At 43.1% G+C, this 26,138-nt stretch overlaps 3 protein-coding genes and 1 long non-coding RNA gene across 5 annotated transcripts; 2 read left to right on the top strand and 2 right to left on the bottom strand.

The window, feature by feature from the left end:
- Positions 1–6: 6 nt before the first annotated feature.
- Positions 7–2,295, top strand: LOC101755615. The gene is made up of 2 exons (XR_214705.3): positions 7–335; positions 1,696–2,295. It is a non-coding gene; the product is annotated as an uncharacterized LOC101755615 (long non-coding RNA).
- A 3,761-nt stretch (positions 2,296–6,056) lies between these two features.
- Positions 6,057–7,105, top strand: LOC101779953. Its single transcript, XM_022824562.1, has 4 exons — positions 6,057–6,222; positions 6,322–6,389; positions 6,510–6,595; positions 6,776–7,105. Exons 1-4 carry the CDS (start codon positions 6,114–6,116, stop codon positions 6,867–6,869), a joined length of 357 nt encoding a protein of 118 aa, XP_022680297.1. The 5' UTR covers positions 6,057–6,113; the 3' UTR covers positions 6,870–7,105.
- A 1,442-nt stretch (positions 7,106–8,547) lies between these two features.
- Positions 8,548–16,434, bottom strand: LOC101755892. Of its 2 annotated transcripts, XR_002676549.1 has the most exons (10): positions 16,377–16,434; positions 15,398–15,587; positions 15,238–15,312; positions 14,360–14,857; positions 13,598–13,957; positions 11,095–11,192; positions 10,914–10,960; positions 10,775–10,836; positions 9,135–9,485; positions 8,548–8,932 (listed from the first exon to the last, which is right to left on the bottom strand). XR_002676549.1 is itself a non-coding variant. In XM_022824618.1 (9 exons), exons 2-9 carry the CDS (start codon positions 15,572–15,574, stop codon positions 9,297–9,299), a joined length of 1,506 nt encoding a protein of 501 aa, XP_022680353.1. In that variant the 5' UTR covers positions 15,575–15,587; positions 16,377–16,434; the 3' UTR covers positions 8,548–9,296. The 2 variants fall into 2 exon arrangements, 1 of the variants encoding a protein (XP_022680353.1); XM_022824618.1 differs by having other exon boundaries at positions 8,548–9,485.
- Positions 16,435–22,100: 5,666 nt separating this feature from the next.
- LOC101756298 lies at positions 22,101–23,581 on the bottom strand. Its single transcript, XM_004957197.2, has 2 exons — positions 23,049–23,581; positions 22,101–22,765 (listed from the first exon to the last, which is right to left on the bottom strand). The coding sequence occupies exons 1-2, from the start codon at positions 23,369–23,371 to the stop codon at positions 22,321–22,323; spliced, it is 768 nt and encodes a 255-aa protein (XP_004957254.1). The 5' UTR covers positions 23,372–23,581; the 3' UTR covers positions 22,101–22,320.
- Between the last annotated feature and the right edge of the window lie 2,557 nt (positions 23,582–26,138).

The following is a 26,138-nucleotide window of genomic DNA, read 5'->3' on the forward strand; positions in this document are numbered from 1 at the left end:
CCCCCCCCCCCCCCCCCCCCCACCCCCCCACCCCGGCTCGGGTGCTGCTGATTATATTTGCTTGCTAATTTGGAGGAACAAAAAGAAAGAAACTGGTTGGCAGGTTGCTAGCTATTGAGGATTGCTTGCTCGGTGGAGGCAGAGGGAGAATAAAGGTGTGAAGGAAGAATGATGCTACTATGTGTTTATTTGAGAGGAGCTGGCTTGCTAGAGAATAAGAGGCCGGGAATATTGGTAGCGCATTCTTCAGAACATATCACAAAGTGCTAGCATATTGAAGATTTGGAGGGCATGGAGGACTGTGACCTGCTCTGCGATGTGGTATTGCAGATAAGGTATCCAACTATCCATCGTTTGCTTTGAGTCTCCCTGTGTTTATGTGCCTTTAGATGACAGTAGCTTTAATCTTGCTCCTAATTTGATAGAACTGAGATTTTTTTTCCAACATAAATAGGCTAATTTCTCAGAGCCATTACTTCATCCCAGTTTACACTTATACACACTCGCTAGATTGAACCATAGTTAGACCTACTGGAAATAGTTTTTTATGCTCTCATATTCTGAATATGGGAATTCTTGACTACTTTATTTTGTGCATGTTAATTTCTCGACAATATTTCTTTAAAATTTGCAGTTAGGAGACTTTGGCCTTTTGCTCGTCAACTTTCTATAGCAATCAGTGATGATATATTAATATTGATTCTTGAGCCAATCTTTTTGTTATTGAGGCCACTTATTGTACTGGTGCCCATGCAATGTATCTTAACATGGTAGAGGTGGAAAAGTTAATTTTCAAACAAACATATAATCAGGACTACATGCAGTTTATTTTGTGAATTTTGGATTCAGGGGTACATGCAGTGGTATTTGTTTCATATCAGCTTTAGGCTCTCCAATCCTTATTTATTTTATGAATTTTGGTTTCAAGCCTACAAAGCACTGGCATTTATTTCAAATTCAACTTTTGGCTCCCAACTCTTAATCTGTAAATGGGCGGCTTTAGGTATCAAGAACTGCATTAACCATTGTATTTGTGAGGACTAATGCCCAATGATTTGCCTTCTAGATTTTAGGACACATCATTTTCCTTCTTTCCCTTGTACAATCAATACCAAATATGGTTTTATTTTGCTTTTACTGATTCCTTCCCATCCATGCCATTCTGCCAAGAAAGCCAGGTTATTGGTTAATGGTGGTTCAATGCAAAATATTACGATTCTTCGTATCTAGGTGTGCTGTTGTCCAAGAAGGTTGCTTGAGTTACAATTTACAAACAGTGTGCACTGTTGGATTGAATTTTTTATGGAGTCTTAAGTTGTACAAACCATAGATGGATCAGGCCATGAATTTTATTACTGTACTGGTTGCTACACAAGTTATCAAAATTATTTAGCAACATATCAACTATAGATTATTTAGCAAGAAATTGTTATATCTGTTAAGAAGCTGAAAAGGTTTCAATGAAAACTGAAATGAAGTAAGATTTTGCAGTTGAGCTGAACTTGCTGGGAGTCCAGGTCACCCTGATAGTATGCATCATAGGCCTAGTAGTATGAGAGCAATTTTTCATAATTGATATTAGAATATAGATTCATGTTTGCTCAGATTCCTACACTTTCTTGAATTTAATATGACAAAGTAAAATCTAATATTGTTGAATTCTACTACTTAAATTTCCTTCTCTTTTCCGTGCAGTTTGGACTTTTGGAGATTTTCTTAAACTACATGTTGGGTAAGCAACCTAAAATGGACAAGCTACAAGACTACCATTATCATGCATAGGCAAACCACTCTTATGCAATACTTATTTTATATCAACTGATCCTACTTACATTGCCGAAGCCTGTTGTATTAGTTGTCATTGCAGAGCATCACTGAACCTGATGTGTTGGAGTTCAAAAGTGCTGGATGGCAGTATGTATGTTTTTAGAAGTGCTGGACCAAACTTCTGTTGCCTCTTTATGACTGGTTGGCTGGTGACGTTAATCTCCATGTAGGGGTGAGGTGGTGATGATGTGAGGACACAGTTCTGGAAATTGATTACAAATGCAAAGGAGTGGTCTATCTCAACTCCAAAGTTCCTATTTTTAAGCAACCACAAAATTGTTTAGAAAAAGGAGTGGGGTCTCAGAAGAGCGGGGCTGCAGAAGAGCGGCGCTGCAGAGTTAGAGAGAGGAGTGGTGTAGGTAGCAGAACGGTGCAGTGCTGCAGTGCTGCTTGGATAAGAGCAACTCCAATGGACTATCCATTTTTTGACTCTCCATTTAACTCTCTTGGCAAAAAAATTCCTCTCTATATTGAGTTGCTCATCCTAACAGACTATCCATTTCTCACTCTCCAAATCCTAATAACTAGGTTCCTCTCTAAACATCTACACTCTCCATTCACTCCAACAGCCTCTCTATTTCTTACCACAACAGACTCTCAATCTTGCACTCTCCATTTTGTGTGCGGGACCCACGTTTAGCAAGCCAAAACTGCTTGCCAAGTTCAGAGAGTTTGGAGGAACATTTGGCAAGTCAGATGGGATGGCAAGTCGGATGGCAACTCTATTGGACTGTAGTTTTCTAGCAGACTTGCTAAATTTTAGCTTAAAGAGTGAGATAGCAACTCTCTTGGAGATGCTCTGAGGAAGAAAAGCTGCGGTTAGGAGAAGGACCAGATATATGGGAGGAAAAAATAAATAAAGAGAGAAAAGAAAAGGGTATAAAAAAGGAAGAAAGAAATAGAAAGAAAAGTGAAAAAAAAAGTTAAGAGCACTACAAACCTAATTATTAGCTTAGCTATCTTTTACATTATTACTATTTTTTATTTCACACAAATCACATTATCAACATTGGCCGCACATAAAACTCGTATATGCAAGCAACATACATATGCAAGGGCATAATGGATAATTGCCATCTTTTATACATTCTAAAAAGTTAGGTGAAATCATTCTACCAAACATTTTCCTACAAAATAAGTCAAGAACTAAGAAAAGCTTCTTTTACAGATAAGCTGTTTTTTCACGAGCCAGGCTCGTGCCAAGCTAACCCAAGTCTGGCTTCTGGAAGCCAGATAGGAATACCGTGCGAGAGCGAGGCCTGGACTATCTGCCAAAACCAGGCCGGGCCGCATATTGCTTCCTCTCCCAAATGATGATTACTAGGTAATAGCCCGTGCCTTGCTACAGGCACATAAATTTGAACAAAATAACAATTATTAAAAAAATCATGCAAAACACATGATGATTATAAGCAAGTGAATGAAATTGTAATGACAAATTTCATATCATGCATAATGGTCATTCTAGGAAGAATTGACCAATAACATTGCGCAAGATCAAGGCTTTTTTCATTTAGAAATAACAAAACTTGAATTTCAACTGCAGCATATATATTTCAACCCACCACACGATCAATGCTACATCTTAGTGTCAATTACAATAGTTTTTCAATGTATTCATGGTGATGGCCCTTTGTATAATCAACAAAAGTTACCAAACTGTTAATAAAGTGCAGTGCATATTTGAAGACAGTTTTTTTAAAAAAATGATTGAAACCATTTTCCCCTAAGTGAGAGGCAATATGAGTTAATCTGACCATAGAGACACTGCTAGAGATGGTCATAGCACGCGTGAAAGAGTATCTTGGTCCCCTAAGTGGGTTTTGATAAGTTAATGATGCAAAACTAAGTGTCTAATGAACTTTCAAGCGCATGAGTAGGTATAAAAGGATTGGTGGACATGTAGCACTCTTGAATGGCCCTCAAAAAGGAAACAAATTGTGAATAAGGCGTTCATTGAAGACTAAATTTATTTTTTATTTGAATTTGAGTTTAGGAAGAATGCCGCACTATTAAGAGGGATACTTAATCCGTGGTTTTTACATTAAAAAAGGTGCTCAAGATGACCTAACCAACCTATGAGAGACACCTTTGCACTTGCACTTCACATGGGATATACACAAAGAGGTGTTGACCTGAGAGTTTTGGAGTTTCCGCAAGAAGTTGCGGAATACTCCGAAGGTTCCAGAGTTTTTAGGAGAAAGTTCCAGAATCTCCGGAACTCGTCGTTCCCAACGGCTAGTTTTTGGTGAAGGAATATAAATACCTCCTCACCCCCTACCACAGTAACTTTCTTGACCTAACTTCGATTGAGCTGCTCAGAAACATAGAAGAGTTTTCTGATGAAACATAGAAGAGTCATTTCTGCTCAGAAGCCCTTACAGTTTGTTGTTCCCTGGAGGCCCTTGAGCACCATGCCAGACCCAAAAGATGATTGGGAATTTTAAGAGGTCCATAAGCTTGGTCCTAGTGATAGTTTTGGCTTTCTCCAGAATATGAGGCACTTCAGCACAAAGTCAGATCCAGATGGTCAGGAACTTGGTGCCAATAATTCAGACAGTGAGCTTAACTACACCAAGAATTTCTATAAGCTTGGACCTGGTGATAGCAGTGGCTTTATTCAGCATGTGGATATTACCGTCAGCACGGAGCTTGACATTAGGTTACTCAGAGCTGAGTTTGAAAGCGACATTCATCCCTTGCTTGCTTTTCATTGCTTGATGCTTCCCTCCAATGTGGATCATGATATGATAGCCTTCTTTCATGGAACGGTTCATGGAATAAGTAAACTTAAGGTACTGTACCTAAGCTATGCTGAGAGTGAAAGGTTTGAAGGAATCAGAGAGGAAGCCCCTTATTGATCATATCATCCATCGAAGGGTGCTTGTTGCAGATGATTGGTTGAACACCTATGGCAACATCGAGCTATTGAAATATGATTTTCGTGAAAGCAACATAAGCTTTGTTTGAGGGAAATGTGACGCGTCATTTGATGAACTAAACCAGATCCAGAGTGGTGGACCAGCACTTGGTAGGCTCACTAAGAAGGGAATAGCCAAGCTGGTCTTTATTATTTGGAAGGAGAAATGGTTGATCTGGGTGGAGATATTTAAGGATGTGCCACGTAATGACAGTGATTTCGCTGAGTTACTTTCCACATTACAAAAATAAAAAATTATTTGCTAAATTATTACCTAAATTAGACTTTGATCATTTATTTATCTTATATTATATTATTTATGGCTCTAAACTTATAATCATTGGAGGGTGCATTTGATTACAAATCCAACCATGTCAATTTTATACTAAAAAATAAAAAAATATTTGCTAAATTGTTGGTCAAAGATTGTAAAGTTTGAATCTTAATATGCGTGTGCACCTTATTATAAACAGAAACGAAGGGAGTATTAGACAACTGTATTCCATGTGAAAAAGATATGCTAAAGACTTGTGAAGCCACTTCTCTTATTCATGTATTATATTTATATATGTTTGCCATAAAGTTTCATGTCATTTTTTAACATCTAGATCAATAAAGTAGTCTAGATGAATGACCGATGATTTTTATGCTTTTGTTTCTTCTACTATAATCCGTGTTGTTTGTGTGAGGGGACATGGATGGTGGCGATTGGTCCCGTTGCTGGTCTGTGTGGAGTGCGGCGTGTGATTAGGATTTCCATTTCGGTTTAGTTCTTGCAAATCTGAAGTGATTTGGGGATCCAATACTGAAGGGGGATCTCGCACTGTTCTGCGGCCTTGACTTCTGGGGCTTAGCTAGGGTTTATATTATTCAATTCCAGTCCATTAGCACGTTGCCCCGAGGTTATTAGGTACTTAAGTCAAAGGAATCAGAATCTCGATATCTGTAAACAACACATTATTGGGAGCGTCCCCAGAAAAAGCCTGATGGTGGGCCACATCCTTGAGAAGAAAAACACCAATTGGGTGGATATAAAGCAAAAGGGGGAAGTCATTATTCTTAAATCTCTTTGCAAACAGTCACTATCCTACGTCGCATTTTAAAATTTAAGATAGTTCCATCAGTCTCTCCAACAATGAAAAGCTAAAAGGTGTCCTCAACTAACCGGCTGCATCTAATTTGCCAAACCGCTGAATTATCTGCATAATCTTGCAGACTAGGGAGCTGATGTAGTGATATTATCAGTATCTGATAGATCAGAGTTATTGGGAGGATTTGTCTTTTCAACTGATCAAGGCTTGCTGTAACCGGAATCCATGTTTGTGAACAGCTGGGCTTGGAGGCAACAGGTGCAGAGTTTAACACAATGAAGCTTGACGATAATGCTGAAATGAGCAATATCAATACGGGTGGAGTTGAGAACCTAATGGACGCTGATGAGGAGGTTAAACCTTGCTGGACCATACCAAGTCCAAGTAAGTAATAATCCATTCTTAAATTTTATAAGTTCTTCAGATCTGAACCTTTTCCTGAAAAAAAGTGGTTACTGATACTAACTAATATGATTTCTGTAGAAACTCAACCATCTAATGGTTACGTGACATTCTCCTTGACTATGGGACCAGAATATCACATCTCACAGGTGAACCTCTAACTCTTAACTTGTTGGCATGATTTCTCATATAAGCAAAAACAAAGCCATGTGTCTGCTATTCTGTTTGATTGAATTCATGGAACACCATTCCACAATTTTCATCTGCAGATCACAGATGCTGTGGTTGTTGCAAGGTATCTAGGTGCAACACTTGTACTTACAGATATAAGAGGAAATGAATTAGGAAACAAGAGGTATGCTTCTTTGATAAGAAGATGACTTTCATTTCCTTAAGATAAATCCTGTTGCAGATACGTAAATGCTGCAACATTTTGTGCATACAGTATGGGCCTTTACTCTAGGAATTCACGACTATTTTCATAAATGTGACCATTATTGTCCATCTCAACTAATGGCATAAGTTTTATGAACAGAAAATTCCAAGACATGTACAATGTGGATAAATTCATGAGAAACTTGGAAGGTGTTGTCGAAGTAATAGACTTGCGGTCATTTTCTCCTCAGTGAGTTTAAGACCGAGGGAGACTAATAACAAGGACTTGGATGCGACTGCTTGCCTTGCAATGTTCAGTGGCCTCGAATTGAAACATGAATATTCTGAAGTGGCCAGAAAAATGCTGGATGGTCTTAAAGAATTAAGCAAGAAATCAGATGGGAAGGTCTTGGCAATTGATTTGCGGACCGACTTGCTAGAAAAGAAGGCTTGCAAAACAACCTGAGGCGCTAGAAGAAAAGGCTGCTATAACACTGATGAGGTTGTGGGTTTCCTGAGGAGTGTAAAAAATAAAAAATTATTTACTAAATTGTGGTCAAAGATTGTAAAGTTTAAATCTTAATATGCGTGTGCGCCTTATTATAAACAGAAACGAAGGGAGTATTAGACAACTGTATTCCATGTGAAAAAGATATGCTAAAGACTTGTGAAGCCACTTCTCTTATTCATGTATTATATTTATATATGTTTGCCATAAAGTTTCATGTCATTTTTTAACATCTAGATCAATAAAGTAGTCTAGATGAATGACCGATGATTTTTATGCTTCTAAAATATCAAATATTAGGAACCTTGTAATTGTCATATGTTAATATATCAATGTTCCTACTTTCGTACTCTTTTATCGACACGTAACATCCAAAAATATCCACAATAATGAAGCAAAATCTGATGTATCCGTGGCCCCGTCCCTCCCTCCCCACACGAGTTCCCGTGTTCCTGAGTCTGTGAGTCCTGAGTCCTGACCATCCATTCATTACCTTCCGCCGCCGGTCGGCTCCTACCCTGCCCGTAGCGATGGCAGCGACGCCGTGGTTCGGCCTCGTCCCACGCACACGCGGCCCCGTTGTCATGCTGCCGCCGGCCTCAACGGACCTGGCATGGCCACCGGCTGCCCCGACCGGCACGGAGTTCGCCAGCGATGCCTTGTTCCTGGCCAGAGAACCCAGCGTGCTCACCGCCTGCGCTGAGCAAGAGCTTGGCCTTGTGGAAGGAGCCGTCTCGCACTCCCTTGCGTACGTGTCGTGGACTACGGAGATGGCTGTTTCTCACTAGCTCCATTGGTCGCGTCCTACATGCGTCGGTATCAGTTGTGGATTTGCAGCTGTGGACACCAAGCTCGGCCTACCCGATACCAACGAAGTTCTCCCTGTTCAGTAATCCTAGCCCTGTTCACCGGTTCAACAAAACTGGCTGCCGGACTGGAACCAAGCTAGATGAAACCGTCGTCCTAGGTTCGTGACCGGGTTGGTCCGAGACCGCTCAGGAACCAGGCAAAACGAGGAAATAACTCCCGGTTTGCGGGTTGAAGCCGATAAACCCATTGGAACCCGGGGAATGAAAGGCGGCGGCGATGTCGCGCTCGGGCATCGCTTGAGGCCTCGAAGTGGAGGCCGCGCTGGCGGCCGAAGCAGAGCAGGAGTTGTTGTGGGAGGATGTTGCCTTATAATGCGTGGATGCCTCGATCTGGACGTTGACACTCCGCAGAGTTCTGGGGCGAAGGATCCGCTCTCGATCCATTCACGCTGAACAAGGTCGCTTTCTATCTCTTCTTGTGTTGCCGGATTCCATTCTGTCTTGCCATGTCTGCTCCTTGTTTCGTGGATTGCAGGAATATTCATCGCTTTCTATCCCTTCTTGCGTTGCCTATACGGTGCTCCTATAAACCGGATTTCATTCTATCTTGCCGTATCTGTTCAGTAATCTGTAATCCACCTGTTACAGGCACGCACTCTACAGGCAGGACGACACTTTTTTTTCACGAAATGTTTTTTTTTCACAAAAGGAGGGATTATATTAAGAGCAGCACAGTACGACTGCAAATTACAAAGAAGAACCTGAAGAAATACAAAATTACACCCAAACTCACACAGGTCTTCTTCGTCCTCAACTCCAATGAACTCCGCCGCCGGAGGCCGACAGATTGACCGGACCGGAGCTTTCCACCACAACAGCAAGGGAATCTGAAGCCGTTGAGGAACATCAACCGCCGCCTCGCCGGAATCGATGAAAAAAAAAAGCAACGCAGCCAAATCGGCACCGGGAGAGGCATCGCCCTTTTCTCGCCCGCCTGGAACTGTATGAGAGGGGAGAGGAGAAAGGTCAAGGAAATACAGCAACGTTACTGTGTTGTTGGCAGGACGACACTTATTTGCCGCATCGACTTGTTGGTGATTCATCTTCAGAAAACGAAAATGGGAAGAGAAAACCAAAGCTTTTTTATGTTACGAAAGATATCTGAGAGAAGAAAGAAAGAGGAACGTCCAAGTTCAGCAAACCTGGAGGGGGAAAAACAGAGCCCGTGCTGTACCTTCCTAGTTTCTTCTCATGCATGCTTTAGCACTTTCAAGAGCCTAAATGCACCAATAGAAGCAGTGCTAAAGCTCCTTTTGGCTTGATGATTGCTTGCAAGTGGTAAGGTTCTTCCCACCGAACCAAGGTTATGAATTATGATTTGGAGTTGAAGTAGATCCATTGACAAATGGGCTGCACCGAGAGACACGGTGTTCAAGATCATGCCCAGGCCTAGCATCTGCTCTTGCATAGGCTGGATAAACCCTCCAACATGGTAAGAAACTTCTCCTTCTATATGTGGGGTCCCATCCATCACCTACTTCTTTTCCTGCTGCCTGTCACATATTTCGAAGAAAGGTACAACATCAAAAGGCCAGCAACATCGCTTCAGCATGATCAGACACCTCTCAGCTTGAGATGCCGTATGTTCGTCAACACACAATATGAATGATACTTAAGTAGCATGCTCAAATAACATGATAAGCTGCTGAACCAGCACAATGCATGGCACAAACATAACAAGCGACACATTGTTTTGTTATTGCCTTTAAAGATTATGTTACCTGCTTTCCGCCTTTCCCTTTATCACAATCTTTCCAACAGGCACCAAATAAATATCAGATGCAACAAATCATTCAACAACACTAGGGTGTTAAAAATAACAATAATAAGCCAGCCCCCTTTGTCGTTACTGGGGAATCACTTCCCGGTTCAGCCATGTTATTGAGCTAATATGTTCAATAAGATTTTGGGCAAACACTAGTTGAATTTCATTAATACAGTATTGCATTTAACCCTTTTCTTTGGTCAAGAACCTCCATCACATTAGCATGGCAGAGACGAATCATAGTTGGAATGCTGTGGCAATTCAAAGCAATGTGGTTCATCAATTTGGGAAATCAAATTCCTTACATAATTTTAAAGTTGTTGTAAAATTAAAAAATGAAACAGGAAAAGGCAGAAATTCTTGTAGCTTTCTTTCTTTTGTACCACCACGATATCATTACTTATTACCATTCTAACCAAAACAAGACAAGGGGAGCTACAAGATCATGCACTCACAAAAAAAGAAAATAGATGTTAGCATAATGCAAGTAAAGCAAATACATTTTACCTATAGCTTCCCTATTACTTCCAGATTTGTTCACAGGGTACTAAGTTCTAGGACAATTCCCTGACTTAAGACAGTTTGTATTGTTCCATAAAATGCAAAGGTACAGAAACTAGTTTTCAAAAAAAAAAGAAGGTACAGAAACTGGAGCATGTAGACGATTACAGGGGAAATACCGTCAAGCCCAAGAACTTTCTTGTAGAAGGTGGGGGTGAGAGAGATGGGACTAAAAATAAGAAATTGAGAACAGCTTTGCCTCTCTAATAAAGAGATAATGTCATGGCTTATATACGCTAGACCCAAAACAATGAACTAGCAACCAAATCTAACTTGATAACAAAGTAAACATGCAAGTGACTGATCTGACTGCTGCCCCCTGCATACTACAATGCCCTCAATATTGGTTGTGTGAACAACACCTCGTGCATTATATCTCACAACATGGCACTTTGCAAAAAGATCAAGAAGCAAAGATAGAGATGCTCCAGTACAGTAATATATGATTATCTTTACCTTTTCCTCTGCAGCATCCAGACTAGCTGTTTCGGTAACTGCCCTGTTTGCATCCGTAAGTCCTGTTCTCCATGAAAAAAAGGAGAGGTTAGGGCTCATTTTTTGTCAAATGGAAAAAAGAACCATGCACCCAACACACCTTTGCTACATGACTCTCTGTCTGACATTTTGCAGTCATAAGGCCGGCTTCAAGAAAAAGTGGAAGACAAAATAAAATAATCAACAAAATAAACATGTATTGGCATAGAAAATTATTTTTTCTCTCGAATATGCAGGAGACGCATAGAAAATTATTGTGTGAAGCATACAAAGAGCAGTACAGGTTTATAGTATCCATGACTTCTTCAGTAGGGCTAGGGCGAAAAGCATAATCTTTGAGGATAGATGAAACATGTTCCAAGACCTCCATACGGGGGACCTGTATGATATACAAGCTATTGTATAAGGTATAGCAAAAATAAACAGAAAAGGCGAGACATCGCTAGCCTTTTGTAATGTAGCGATCATATAACCCATGGTAGCAGAGAGATGATGGAAATAATGGGTTGCAATATGAATCAGAAAGCAATAGAACAGTGTGCAAAAAATAGTTATAAACATACAATTGCATTCAATTAAATACTTGTTCTAATATGAAACTTTACACCAGTAGTGACCACAAGCATACTTATAGAAGCTCTTTATAAATCTATACTCATTTGTAACCAAACAAGGTCACCACTATCTGTGCCCCAACATAGAATGGTTTGTATCTACATCAGGGGTGGAGGCAGGCCTTGTTATCGGGGTCAGCTGACCCTGATGGATTATGGAATTCCTAAGCTTAATTACTGTTCATCACTAAGATAAGTAAGATTTGACCCCATCATTTAAAAGAGCTGACCCCGGTGGATTTTTGGGCTGGCTTCACCCCTGATCTACATTACCACAACTTGAATTTATAACAATTTAGTAATGGAATTAATACAGACTCGTTAGCTATCTTACATATAGCATTTTGTAAAAATATATTCATTATTTATTGCATAATTATAATATAGTAATTAGTTACGAGATGTATAAAGGTTCTACTTATAGTAACTCTGATATGAGGCTAGGTTACTACCTAAAATAGAAACTGTAGAATTTTGCTCTCTCCAGTTCATGTTTACTGCATTAACGGATACTCCCTCCGATTCTTTTAGTTTGATACATCAAAAGTGATCCTTTTTATTTGATGTTATAGTATTCCAAGAAGATAAATTGCTACATCTCAATTTATTTAGTGATAATGACAATTTACAAGACTCAGTTCCTTTGTACATTGGTTACTGTGGGTGGTCGAGACAAACTGATTCAATGAGGAAGCAAGAGGCATAACTTTAGTGGAGGCATGTGGTCATGTTTGTTCTTCTAAATTTGAGTGCACAAACCTAAAACATCAAGAAAGAATGAATACATTTCAGTGAGCTACACTTACTTGCTCAAAATTATCAAAAACTACACTTCCTGAAAAAGAAATTTCACAAACTATGCTTTCTTTGCACATATTATCAGAAAACTACACCTTTTTTTGGCGTGAACTGAAATATTAATTAGGCCCACATGTCAACCACTCAGAGGTTATAGCAGAGCCATATGTGATGACATGTGGGGTCATAGTTGTCGTCAGCTAGTAAAATTTTGCATCTTTATGGTAATATGGGCACAATATGTATAGTTCTGGCCTTCTAGGATAAGGGTTCGAAAAATTAGTAGTTAGTTCATTGATAATTTTGAGATTCGAAGTGTAGTTCTCTGAGTTATGCAAAAAGACGGCAGTAGTTCATATATACTTGCTGTAAGAAAAGTTCATTGGTTTAAGCAAGACACCTCTTGAAACATTGCAGCAAGAGGGTAAAACGAAATTCATATGAGTTCAACAAAATATAACGCTTCCATACTCCAAATTGTACGATATCAATATGATCAGTAACTGTGTTGCAATCTTATTATTGCTTGATACCAACTCTTGAATTCAGATAGTAAAACATATATCACTTAGGGTTGAGTTCCTTCCATAATCTTTCTTCTCTGAGTAGCTATTTGGGAAGATTCTAGGGATGGATAGACCCTAGTAGTCTAGTATATAGTATCTAACTAATGCAATCCTATCTCAAGTCGACCAGACAAGAGTATGGTCTATCCTATCTTAAGGATGAGTATCACTATTGGAGCAAACCTAGGAGGGATTGACCGCTCCTGCTATGGGCTAAGCCCATGGTCCAAGCTTGAGAAGGCCTCCGGCTTCTCAACACAACACAACGGGGCTCTTAAGCTTTATGAGAAGCCACAACACTTTTAGGTTATTATAATCTTGAGATGTTTTTAAGGCGAAGTTGAAACTCCACCAGATAGAACAAATAACAAAGTTATGCCGGCTATGTAAATCCGTGCAACCAGACTCTTGCAAACCAACCAGTGATTTTGCAAAAGTGTTATTATTTTCAGAGTTCATTTCTGTCTAGATCCCTTAAAAAGAATGAACTCTTATTACAAGTCTGTCAAATATAACATTTCCCTTTAATTCGTAATCAGTGTTTATGCTGAGAATGATGTAAGATATTGGCTGTGTGCGGTCGTAGAGGCCGGAGACAAATCTTTTTTCTAAAAATTACAAGTCTGTCAAATATAACATATATTATTCTTTTCAGTTGACAGGAGAATATTAACATTCTTCATGCTAATAAGACAAGGGCATGTATTTTCTTATCAACAGCACTAACTGTAGCAAAATAAAAATATTAAAACAATAAAAGCAGACATCTGAGGCACCGTAGCGGCAATATGCCAAAAATTGCCTACCTCTGAATGTGCCTGGATGTATGAAGAAAGAGGTTCACCAACATGGGAAATTACATCAACAAGAAGCCCTGCACAATGAATAAGTGTCCTCCTTTCCTCCAGAAGCTCATGTGTCATTTCGTTTGAGCCTTTCCCCCACCTTAAGGCAAGATAAAGCCTCAGTATACGCCTATTGAGAATGTCAAACCCATCTTTCTTGCCATCCATCTTAGAGGAACAGCCTCCACGGATCTGCTCCTGAGCGGCCAGCAGTAGAACTGCGGACTGGATAAGTTTTCCATCCTCGATGTAATTCCAGAGCTCCTCAAGTAGATTATTTGTTTTTTCTGCAAGCAGTCTAGTTGTATCCAAGAAGATCTTCTGTAGAACAGCAAGCAAACAAAATGGAAGTACCATTTAGCATTTGTATGCAAGCAAGTAGTGCTGAATAACTTTCTATATATCGCTCTGTCTCCAGTCAAAGTAAATATGGATTAGGGACAATCTCCAAGGAAAACAAAATAAAATTAGTTAATAGCAACATTTTTGTATATTTATTGAAGACTCCTTGTCTTTTACTATAAGAACATGCACACATGAAGGCAAAAGATTATCAACGGGGAACTATATTTTCTCTGCCAAGTCGAGATGAAAAGGGTGCTCAGTCCTTGGTATCACTAATTTATTTTAACAGCTGTCTGGGATCTATGGCAAGACCACATCTACTTTTTATTGTCATGATGTAAAAGTAGTACTTTGTGTATGGAGGAGAGTGACACAAACCATTTCAGGAAGACACAGCAGAAGGACAAGCTTGTAGATGTATTCCAGAGGATTCTGGCTGAGAGAAAGATTGTCCTCCAGATACTTATGCAGGCAAGTATTCTCAACTGCAACATGGAGCGGGAGCAGGTCCTCAATGACATCATTACCAACTGTGCGTACATTGGCCGATGCACCATGGCATAAGAGCAGCTCGATCATGTCAATAGAGAACCTTTCAGCAGCTTCATGGAGCGGGAAGTATCCATAGGAGTTTATGCAGTTGGGATTAGCATGCATCCCATGGAGCTCAAGTGCCTTGCCCTCCAATACAACTTTTGCACATTGCAGGGCATTGAAACTGACCATGTGAGTCAAGGTTTGTGCAGTGATGGTAAGATTCCATGACATGCCCTTGCCTGCACAGTTCTTGAATAATTGGAGGAAGCACTGGACACTGTCCTTTTTAAGAATGGGCTCCAATTGGTAATATTTGTGAAAGAAGGTCTCACACACCCGCTAGATGGATCCATCACAATTGAAAAGGGTGAAAGGCATCAGCTATCCATATAACAAAGCACAACAAATAAACTGCCCTAGGGAGGTGCATATATGGCAACAACAAAACCTTGTAAAGCAAGCAAGTTGGGGTAGGTAGAGATGAAGCCAAACATGACGCATTAACAACAAGGGAAGAGAAAGAATATAAGGGGATCTAAAGCCTATCATGGTTCATGCATGTGAATCAACCATATGTTCCTATTCGAAGGTTCATATATGACAACACTAAACAAATTGTTTCAGTAGAGTTAAGTAGCCTATAAATTACATGATTAAACAAAATAACATAACTAATGGAAAGATTCATCAGTTGAATTCTGTAAATGAAGGTAACTTACCTCGGGAGTAGGGTCTGGGATTATTATGTCATTTGCTATGGACTGGGCCATCGAAATATGCCTTTCTGACATAATCTGAAAGAGAGAATGTCAAGAGTCAGCACTACGGGAAGAAAATTGAAGGGGAAGCGAATATCACACAGATGGATAGTTATCGTACCTCCTCAGCCTTTTTCAAATTGAATTCCTTATTAAATTCAAAATAAGTGGTAGGGAGCCGAGGATACTCGTTTCTTACTGTAATTGGTTCATCTTTACCATTACCATTATCTTTGTCGCAGGCAGCTGCCTCCTTTTTCCACATATTGTGATCAGGTGCCTTAAATTCCAATTCCATCCTTTCGTTTTTTCTGAAACATGGTAGTTTAATCTCGAATTATGCTCCAAACAAGATTGCTACAAGGCATGCAATAGTCAAACAATGACCCAGAAGACCATGGATAAAATGAGTCCTATCTATCTAAAAGGGATCACACCCCACTGAAACATGAAACGTATGCTGCAAATAGAAAAGATTGTATTTACTCCATACCTCCTGAAACGTAATAGTGCTATATGCGCGCAATGAAGGGCCAAACAAGTTTGTCAAATACCAGTTGAACCAAAAGCTCTGGTGCACAGTAATTATAAAATCTAGAAAAAACAAAAGCTAAATTCGTTCAACAAGAAGTGAAATATATTCACTGGTTACTCGCTCGCACGAATAACTAATAATAACTTGCCCTTGCTGATGCAGTGATGCCACTTGAAGAGCAATTAGAGATCTTGGCATGCAAGGCACGGCACCAGACCAACTAAACAGAAAAAACAGTATACACAACTTGCAGAGTACATATACGTACGGATGGCTACTAGATAGCAACTGAGACTAATGATTGCGCCAACAAAACGAGATGCAAGAAAATTAAGCTCGGTTTCATTCAGTTCAAGGTTCGGATTTGACATTTTGACATGAGGAACAGCACCGGATCCGAGGGATGTAATGTAACCAACAGATGCTGATCCCAACTTTGAAAAAGCGAGAAATCCGCTTCGAACTTCGCATCAGGAAGAAGATGCCGCAGTTCACCAACAACAAACTACCATGGTAATTACAAGAGATAAACTAATGACCAAATATCAGAAACTTGATGCATTACCAGTTTACCACAGGCCGGACTTGGATCTTCTGAATATGAAAAAGGTCTAACTTTCCAGTATCAGAAGAAAAAAACATATCATCGTGGGGTGCCGGGGTTGCCCTAGTCGGCGGCGGAGGGGGGAAGGGCTCGCGCGATGGGGCCCGGCCTGGTTTCCACAGATAGATAGCCCAGGCCTTGCTCTCGCGGGCCGGGGGGGCCGGCAGCATATAAATTGGACGACGAGAACAAGGCCCGAGCCCGACAGCCTTGACTAGGCAGCAGCCGCTACGTCGCAATCGCTCGCTGTGCAAAATTGCTATTAAACGGTTAGATCTTTATCCGTCAGATACGGTGGGTGAAAATATCCTTTCGATTCGAAATTCTAGATCCATTTTTTTTTCTGTAGGCCCCTTCTAGATTTGTTTAAACATTTGTGTTACTTAGAATGAGTCCTGTTTCGACACACAAGACACCTCCCCTACAGAAATTCTTGGCCGAGCAGTTCGCGACCTCGACCTATGGAGCTGGCAGATACAAGAAACAGGCGGACCATCTTCAAGCCTGGACCTATGCGTGTGATTGGATTGGTGACCCGTGAATAGACGAGCATGAACTCTGAGACCTGAGTTATGTGTAGGATCAACAGAGGTAGATGGTTGACTTCACGGCCGGAACGGTGGTCTCGGGCTTCGACATGTTCCCAGTCTGCGAAAATGGGCTTATTATTCAGCCCACTCAGCAAAACAGATCAGCCTCAGCTGGGTATGTAGTTCGGTCAGTCAGTCCACTCTGTCTGTCTGTGTGTTCCGTTCCCAGGTCTCCGCTTGATCCATGATTCGAGTAGGTGTCACCGTCCGGTTTTAAGAGCAAAATCAGGTGACTATTATACGTGTGCTAGGATCAAATTTCACACATACAATGACTTTAGGAAATATCAAATACAATGTTATAACGTAAAGAGAAAATTACATAGATTACATAACCAGAAATGAGACAAAAAAATCTCTAGTATAAGCAACGGATCTCCAACAACTCCATAGGCAGTTGATTGGGGAAACGTACGCCTAGCAAATCTTCAAAGTCTTCAACAAGTTTGTCTTATATTGAATAGCAGATATAGCAAGTGTGAGTACATGTTACTCAGCAAGTACGGGGAAATGTGTAGTGTAAGGCCAAGTCAGGAAATAATTTACTGGTTTACTGCATTTGAACATTTTTAAAGTTGTCAAGTTTTATTAGCAAGCTATTTATTAGGATGTAAGTTTATACCACCCAATTAAGCATAAGAGTAAGGATATATCACGAACATAAGTAAAACATATGTTAATTATTCTTCAAGTTCAATTATCATGCGAGGACCCAGACCGCTCTTGGCCGTGAGCACGTCTGATATACCAGTTTTACACTCTGCAGAGGTTGCAGACTTTAACCATAAGTCGCGTAAAAGTTCAATAAAACTTTAGACCCAACCATGCTGTGCAAAAATAGACACTTATCACACTACCGAGATGTGACTGCATGGGAACGCTACGAGACTTTTACAAAAATTCCCTAATAAGTGATGACCTGCTAAGTTTTCCTCATAAGGGGATGAACCCTCCCCAAAGTGGTGCGTACACCACTTGACTGGACAAGCCATCGCACAACCTATGAGCCTCTCTTGCCCTTTTGGTAAGACTATCACAAACTAGAGTCTCTAATTAATTAGCCAAGATCAGAGCCCGTTGATCTTATGATTGTATTGTTTTCCTGGGTGGTCACTCCATGTTCCAATTAAGGCATGTAAGTGGTTGTAATTAATAAAGGTGTGTAACATAAAATAAATCAAGTTCATCATTGTTCATTACTTCCCACCATAAACCAGGACCAACTAGCATAGCTACCCAACAATAAAGTAAAACTTAGGTTGACAAGGAATAATATGAAAACTAGGTACATCCTTAATTAGGACCCATCAAATTAAGACTCAAGCGTGCATAGCATATGTTTCATATATAAATGTTATATAGGACGGAATGTGATTAAGGACACAACTTGCCTTTATCCACAGTATTGTTGCTGCTCAGAATGTCTCCGTCTCCTTACTCTTGAATGTTCTCGAAGTGGGTTCGTTCTACTCGTGACAATCATCCAAAGTAAACATCCAGAGCACGCACATACAAGCAAACAAATGAATTAAATTAAAAATAGTACACAAATCATCATAAATAGTACTGAAAAGTGGTACAAAACTAATCTACACATTAAGACGAACACATGAGCGAAAGAATCACTCAAAATGGAGTTAAAACGCAAAAGATATGGCTTAACGAAGCTGTAGGGACTTGCTGGCGAGGTTTTAAAACTTCCAGGGGCTTAACTGCGAGAAAACGAGGGTATAAATATAATTTTATCTAGAAACTCGAGGGCTAACGCGCAAAAGCTTGAAGACGGACTGGATCACGAGAGTCTGAACTTTCTTAGGACTTTTTGCAAAATCTACAAGACACAAACTTTTAGATCAGGATTTCCTTTTTCCTCGAGGGCTAAACTGCAGAAGCGACTTCATCTTCTCCATCCTCCATCCGATTGAATCAGCCCGTGGGCCGGACCTGCCGGCGGCGCTCGGGCTGAGAGGGGGGGAGCTCGGCGGTGGTGGCAGGGCGCGGCTCGGCTCGCTGGGCGGCGAGCGGTGCGGCGGCGCGGAGCACTAGAGGCGTGGAAGGGGCAGCGCTCAGCGGCGGTGGCAGGGCGCGGCTCGGCTCGCGGGACGGCGAGCGATGCAGCGGCGCGGAGCACTGGAGGCGCGGGAGGGGCAGCGCTCGGCGGCGGTGGCGCGCGGCTCGCGGCAGCGGCGCGCGGCTGGCGGCGGAGGCGCACAGGGCGGTGGCGCGGAGGACGCGGGGCTGGGCAAACTGGAGCTCGGCCATGGCCGGCCATGGAGCGCGCCCGGAACAGGAGGGGAAAACGAGAGATTCGCCGAGAACGACTTCCAAACTCGCGATTCAACGGCAAAACGGAACAAGCACCACGAGAGGAACGTGTTGGTGCGCTCACCTTTGACCGAGGAGTGACGGTTTCGCCGAATTTGCTCGTCGGAAAACTCGCCGGAGTTTAACAGATGCGTACGTTCGGTGTCTAGATGTGGTAGCTAGGGCTTTATAGGTCGGGTTAGAGTCTGGTGGTATTTTCTTTTTTCTAATTTCGAGAATTGATTCCGTATTCGAAAATAATTTCAAAAAATCCTGAAATCATAATTAAATCACGAAAATACTTTGAAAACTCCAAAACATTCAGAAAAATTCCTGGAGATGACTTGGGAAACGAGGAACCCAGATAAAATACTTGGAGCTCCTAGAAGGACTTGTAGAACCATCCAAAAATTGGATTAATCTCTAAAAAATAAGAATAAATTTCAGAAAAATCTGAAAAAGTCTCAGAGGAACCTAATCATCGTCTGAACGTATTTTTAAAATTTTTCACACTCAAGGAATAAGAAATGCAACACACTTAAACCTATGATTCATTAAGTCAATTTTAGGAAAAGATTTTAATGTCTAATAAATTCACAAAGAGACCTTAAGGCCATAAACGAACTCAAACAAATTCTAGATAAATTCTAATTAATTTTTTATTAACTACAATAGATGAAAAGTTAGGGTGTTACAGTAGGTTAGAGCCCACGTACCTATTTCTTTAAGATGAAGGTCCTCCTCTCTTGTATACAAGGTTGCTCCTTCCAAGTTTGTATTCGGTAGGCTGCAAAAAAAAATATAAAAGAAAAGGGAAAAGAAGAAAGAAGAAGAATAAGAAGAAGTGTGTCTTTGGTGGTAACAAATTAGCAGTGAGTCAGTGACACAAATATGTAACCGTGCGGTGAAACTGGGCAGGAAGAGAATTTACATGAACAATGGCAACTCCACGTGCACGCATCGCCAGCAATACACTTGGATAAGCATGTATCGTCGATGACTCTCGTGTCTTAGATTCCTATTTCACCTATAGGTTAGTTTACACGTACGGCCGCACGAGAGTTGCTCTAGCAGCCGGCCACGATCGCGAGGACAATGCGATGGCCCAACCTGTGCTTTCGCCGTCAGTTGTGACTTGTGACGACGGACGATTTATTTTGTTGGTCGTCAGATAGTACTCCGATGTGGTTTGCCTTTCATTTTCAGCGTCAGTTTTCCTTTATCACGAATGATGATGTAGTCGTCCCAACGGAAGTCGCTCCCATCTAGAAGACATGGATCACATGTCCAAATATCAGCCACGCATTTAGGGTGTGTTTGGTTGCATGCATTACATGATGCATGCATGGATGATCCTGGATGGGGTGGTTCAACCAATTTGCTTGTACCATATGGTTCACTCTAATTAGTAGAATAATGTATTAAGTGGGATGGTCTCATCCTGGATGAGTTGGTCCAATTCACCAAACCAAACAAAAGGATCATTATTATTTTGAATCATTTCATATATGAATCAAATGATACAACCAACCAAACACACCCTTAGTGGGTCTATCCATAAACTACATGTACGTGACGCATGAAACACGCACAAAAAATCTATTTCGGTTTTATTTCTGTTGCACAGACGGCATTTCCTTAAGAAAGGTGACTGGATATTCACGGACAAAACGGTTTCATATTTTGTGCAAGAATCAGGATAATATCTGTGTTGAATCCACTCTCATGCCAGCCATGTTTATCTAACAGCTAAAAAAGAAGCAGCAACCTTTTTATATTGAAAGAAAAGAAGAAAAGAAAGATCTGCTCGTAGTCTGGTTCTTCCAGCTAGTCCCATTGGAGGCTGGAGCTGACCTAACTTTCCAATCCCCCTGGTTGGAAAGACAGGCCCCCAACTACCAGGCATTAAAATGTCCAAGCAAAGCATGCTACAAGATAAGCTGCCTAGCTAATCCGTCGTACGGACGCAGAATATTTTTCAATGCCAATTGTGCAACAGGATAAGATCACATTGCACATGCACAGTCACCCCCCGACCCCTCCCTCCCTCCCTCCCTAACCCACCAAACCTAGTATAATTATCAATCACATCGCTCGCATTGGAGATGCAAGTGTAAGGATTAGGGCATCAACCAAAGAGCAATAAAAGGATAAACAATCCGCATAGGATTCTTCATCGCCATCCCTTGTCTGTTATCTCTCCGGCTCGAGACTACTCGCCAAGGAAACCAGAAAAATACTAGGATGAGCAATCAGCAAGGTCGGCAGGTCGCTACCCCCATGCGACGCCCCGGTGCTGCTATTGCGTATGAAAACAATGTGGCGCAGCCGTCAGGAAAGATGTTGATTCACCACCCTTTTACCTCACCCACCACTTTCCCAGGAAAACGAAACGGTTTCACTTTCACGCCATTTTTCTTCTTCTTCTTCTTGTAGTGCCTTGCAATTTGTTTATGTGGCAACCCGTTGTGTTTGGCGAAAACAGAGGGCGTTGCCTTGCATTTTTGAGAAACCTTTTTCACATTGTTGTCGATCTACGCACCACGCAGAATGATGAGGGAAACAGGGATGGATGGATCCATTTGCTGCTTTTTCAAAACAAAGTTAACTAGCTGCAAAGTGACTTTCGTTCTTGGGATCGGATCAGACTTTGATCCTTACTCATTGGCTAACACATCTGCAAACAAAGCAAGCCATAACACTGGTCATGGCCTGATGGCAGGTTAGTTAGCTGGTGGCGTAGTACAATCATGGGATACCTTATCGAGCAAATCATGGCACAGCAGCAAAATTAATCAAATGGATCAAAGGCAGCTAACCACCACGATCATCATCATTAGTTAATGATACAAGGTTCAGGTTAGGTCAGTTCATACACAACTTCTGAGGTCAAAGAAAGGCAGGATGAACACAACAAACTTGGATCTTATACACTGGAATTATATAGTAAGTGGCTACTACATATCTACTGGCCAAAAGAGGGGCCAAAGTGGGGAGCAAATTTGCAGCTGCTAATCACTACCATCAATCCTGCTATTTTGCAGATCGGACAGTGAGAAGGACCTAGGGGATCTGAAGCTCCCAAGGCCATTCCTCCTCTGCATGCCAACACCGAGGAGCCTCGGCGGAGGCAATGGCAATGCCGGCGCACCCCGGATGTTCTTGCCGCGGTGCGGCAGCTGGTTGCATTCCTCCTCGTCGTCGTCGGAGTCGTCCTCTTCGCCCTCGTCCCCCTCGGCGACGGCGTGGTCGGGGGCCAGGAGCGGGGGGAGGTAGGTGGCCGTGGCGAGCGAGCTGCAGGAGGCTCGCCGAGACCAGTTGGCCAGGATGCGGCGGCGCTTGTTGAAGGGGTTCTCCGGCTTGGCCAGCTCCTTGGCCTCCGCCACCGTCGACGTGGCCTCGGCGAGGCTGGTGAAGGACTTGGACTTGCCGGCGTAGAAGCTGGAGAGGCCCTTCCTGATCACACCAAATTAAAGTCGAGTTAATTCTGTGAGCTATCTGAGCCAATTGGGTCAAAGCTTCCGTTTCCTCCTATGTTACAAAAGGGGAAATCCATAAATTGCAATTTCTCACACCATTCTCGCGAACTAGACTTCCATTTCACATCGCAAACAAGATTAGCAATGTAGCAAAGGCTCCAAACATTTCTCCTTTCGAAAAAAGTTTTCGTTTTTTGCAGAAGTAAAATAAGCATAAACAAGCCAAGATGATGATAAAGATGAAAGCTTTATCAACTCACTTGATGGGCAAGGAGTCCTCGAGCGCGTCCAAGCAGCCGAGCGCGTCACCCTCCTTGAGCTTGCTCTCGACCTCCTCCTCCTCCCCGTCCTCCCCGCCGGCCTCCGACGAGGAGTTCTCCCCGATCGAGGAGCCCGACGGCGACGGCGCCCCGAGCGACGAGGTCTCGGTGAGCACCTCCTCCTCCGCCTCGTCCTCCTCTATGAAGAACCCGTCGCTCCTCCTCTTCCCGGCCGCCAACACGGCCGCCTGCTCGCCGGCGCTCCTCTTCCCGGATCCGGGGAACCCGTAGGCCGGCCGCACCTCGGCCACCGCTGTCGACATGACTCCTGCGCCGCGAGATCCGACGGCCCGGGCGGTGCCAGTGTGTGCTCGGAGCGATCGAGCAAATCTCGGGTGGATTGGATAAATGTGTCCGTCCAAGAACAGGGACAGGAACTCAACAACTTTGGTATGGTATGTGATGGGGGGAGGGAGGGGAAAGATGAAGCGAAACGCAGGATAGGATAAGAGCAAGGACCAGGACGCAACTTGGGTGCGCGGGGTCTTTGTAGGCTGGAGGAGGCCGCAAGGCCCGGGATCCTCTGCAGCGAAGCACAGAATATGCGCGGTGTAGCTGTGCTACTGATCTGTATGCCAAATTGCACGCAAATTGGATTAGTGATCTGGCGGAACAGTATCTCAATCTATCCAATCATATTAAACAGCGGTACAAGTCTAGCATCGTATCTGACCGTATCTCAAGGTAAATGTAGCATATCCAAAAAGAAAAGAATTCAATCATAGCACGTCGAGGTACCGAGCACACGGATCCCGTCCCGAGCTCTGCCAGCCTCTCCCGCCCGACGCAGAGGATCCGAGCGGATGAGGCTGCCGTCCCTCCTGCGTGGCCAGTGGACCGCGCCCACCCGCGGTTTCCGCCCCCCGCTGTTCCTGTGGGCTCTCCGACGAAGCAAGCAGGCCGTCCCTATCCGTTACTGTTAGCGCCGCGCACCAGCTCGCTCCCGCCCCCGCTCTCGCTGGCGCCCGGCCCCCACCCCCCCAGCGCCTCATCCTCCTGCCGCGAGGGCGAGGCGGATGAGGCCGCTGACGGGGTGGTGAGGTGTTTGGACACGTTCCCTCTCCTCCTGACCTTCTCTGCGACTGCGTGCGGTGGTGGTGGGTGGGCCCTGTGGATGGATGCGGCCCGAGAGAGAGAGAGAGAGAGAGAGAGAGAGAGAGAGAGAGCGACGTGGACGAGGTTGCCGGTCGCCGCCAGCACGCCGCGTCTGCCCCGGAGTCCAAGGGGAGACGGGCTGGGCCGACACGCCAGCCAGGCAGCCACTGGCAAACCTGGCATGGGGGAGCTGCTCGTCGACTCGTCTTGATCACGATAAGGTTAGACAAGAGAGATGATGATCCTTGGGCAAGCTTTGACTACTGTCACATACTGTTTACACTCAATGATCTTGTCTCAACTCCAAAGCATATCCCTGCTGATGTGCTGTATATAAAACAGAGATGGGCCGTGCGCACAGGTTAGGTTCATGTTGCCCGCACCGTGAGGCATTTCTTGGAATATACATGCATGTATAGTCTACATATAGTGCGCTTTGGAGATGCTAGTATTGTAGATAGAATATTTCCCTAGCGTTGATCACCCGACTGAAAATTTGAGCCTAGGACTAGGACAAGGAACCACACGCCACTTGTATGCTTGTGTAGCTGACCTTCGTCCAAGCCTGGGGGGCGTCCGATCCCATTTCTTCTTCGTCTTCTTCTTTTCGTCCAATCTTTAAACCAGGATCGTAAACGAATTCAAATTCCATCCGAAAATTAGGAAAAGCTAGCTCGAGTTTTGAACTCCATAAACATCGTCTGCTAAATCTCAACTGCAGTAGCTGCAGTCCTCCCTGGTGCTGCGCCGACCGCCGACGAATGCAGCACGTCACGAATACCTTCCACAGTGGACTTCCACTCCCATTTCCCTGCGTAAAGGAAAGTTCCATTCCGTTCCTTAACCTGATGATCCAAGTGTGTTCTCGTCGGTGCGTGTGGACGATGGACCACGCGCTACAACCTTTGACTTGGCCACGCTGTGATTGGCCTCGATGATGAGTCGTCTCGGGTTCGTCAGATCAGCCCTTGCATCAGTCGCATCCCTAGCAGTTTCAGCACGTACCAGGCTACAGCTACTTTCGTAGTTTTTCCTCTCACGTGTCGGTAATTAACTTCCTCTTTTTAGAAATTTTAGATCTTTTTAAAAATTTTAGAAATTATTATTCGTTTTGAATTTTCTAGGTACACCTAACTTTTGCTTGAATATCGTTAATTAAGTAACTATACTAATTATCTCGTGTTTTTTTTTTGAGGGGGACTATTTATCTCGTGTGGGGCGACGTGAATGAAACAGGGCTTACAAACATTGTTTGGGCCGGGCTTCAGAGACCTCTGCCGTGTAATCTGTGTCTGTAAGGCCTTAGACAGGGTAGATTTTTTGGGCTGTCACCTTGATGGGCCTAGGCCTAGTTCTTCCTGCAAACGCAGCCCAACCCCTGACGCGACGGCCCAACACTTGTTTTGTGGCAGGAACGGACTGCTCCTTTCTTTTTTGCGAGACCGCAAGACATGAGAAAACGAGCGTGACGACTGACCCTGGCCGTGTGGATTGATGAAGGTTTGGCTGCCGGCCTGCCGCTGCAGAGCCCTTTTGTTTGCCAGGTGACACATCGGCACAAGCTTCCAAACTGTAATTCTTCCGGGAGGAGAAGCTCACCCACGCAACAATGGCATGTAATTCTTCCGACCTAGCCTTTCACTGCATCGCGGCTCAAAATGATTGATTTACTGCTCCCACTCCCCAAGCCAAACGGAAGTTAAAACTGCAAACGAAGCAGGCTCTGATCGACCGGTTTCTGTAGAGCTCTGACCGGAGAAAGTGAGCTGAACCCTTCCAGGCTGCCAGAGGCAGCTTTGCAGGTGCCGCTCTGGCTGCGTGTGTCGCCTCGCTGCACCATCACCTCGTCAATTCCCAGTGCATGCGATCCACGCGCGCGGGGGACAATTGAGAGATCCATCCATCCATGCATGATCGATCCATCAGTGACGAGCC

Source organism: Setaria italica, chromosome II (assembly GCF_000263155.2).
Source record: "Setaria italica strain Yugu1 chromosome II, Setaria_italica_v2.0, whole genome shotgun sequence".
In the NCBI taxonomy this organism is placed as follows: Eukaryota; Viridiplantae; Streptophyta; class Magnoliopsida; order Poales; family Poaceae; genus Setaria; species Setaria italica.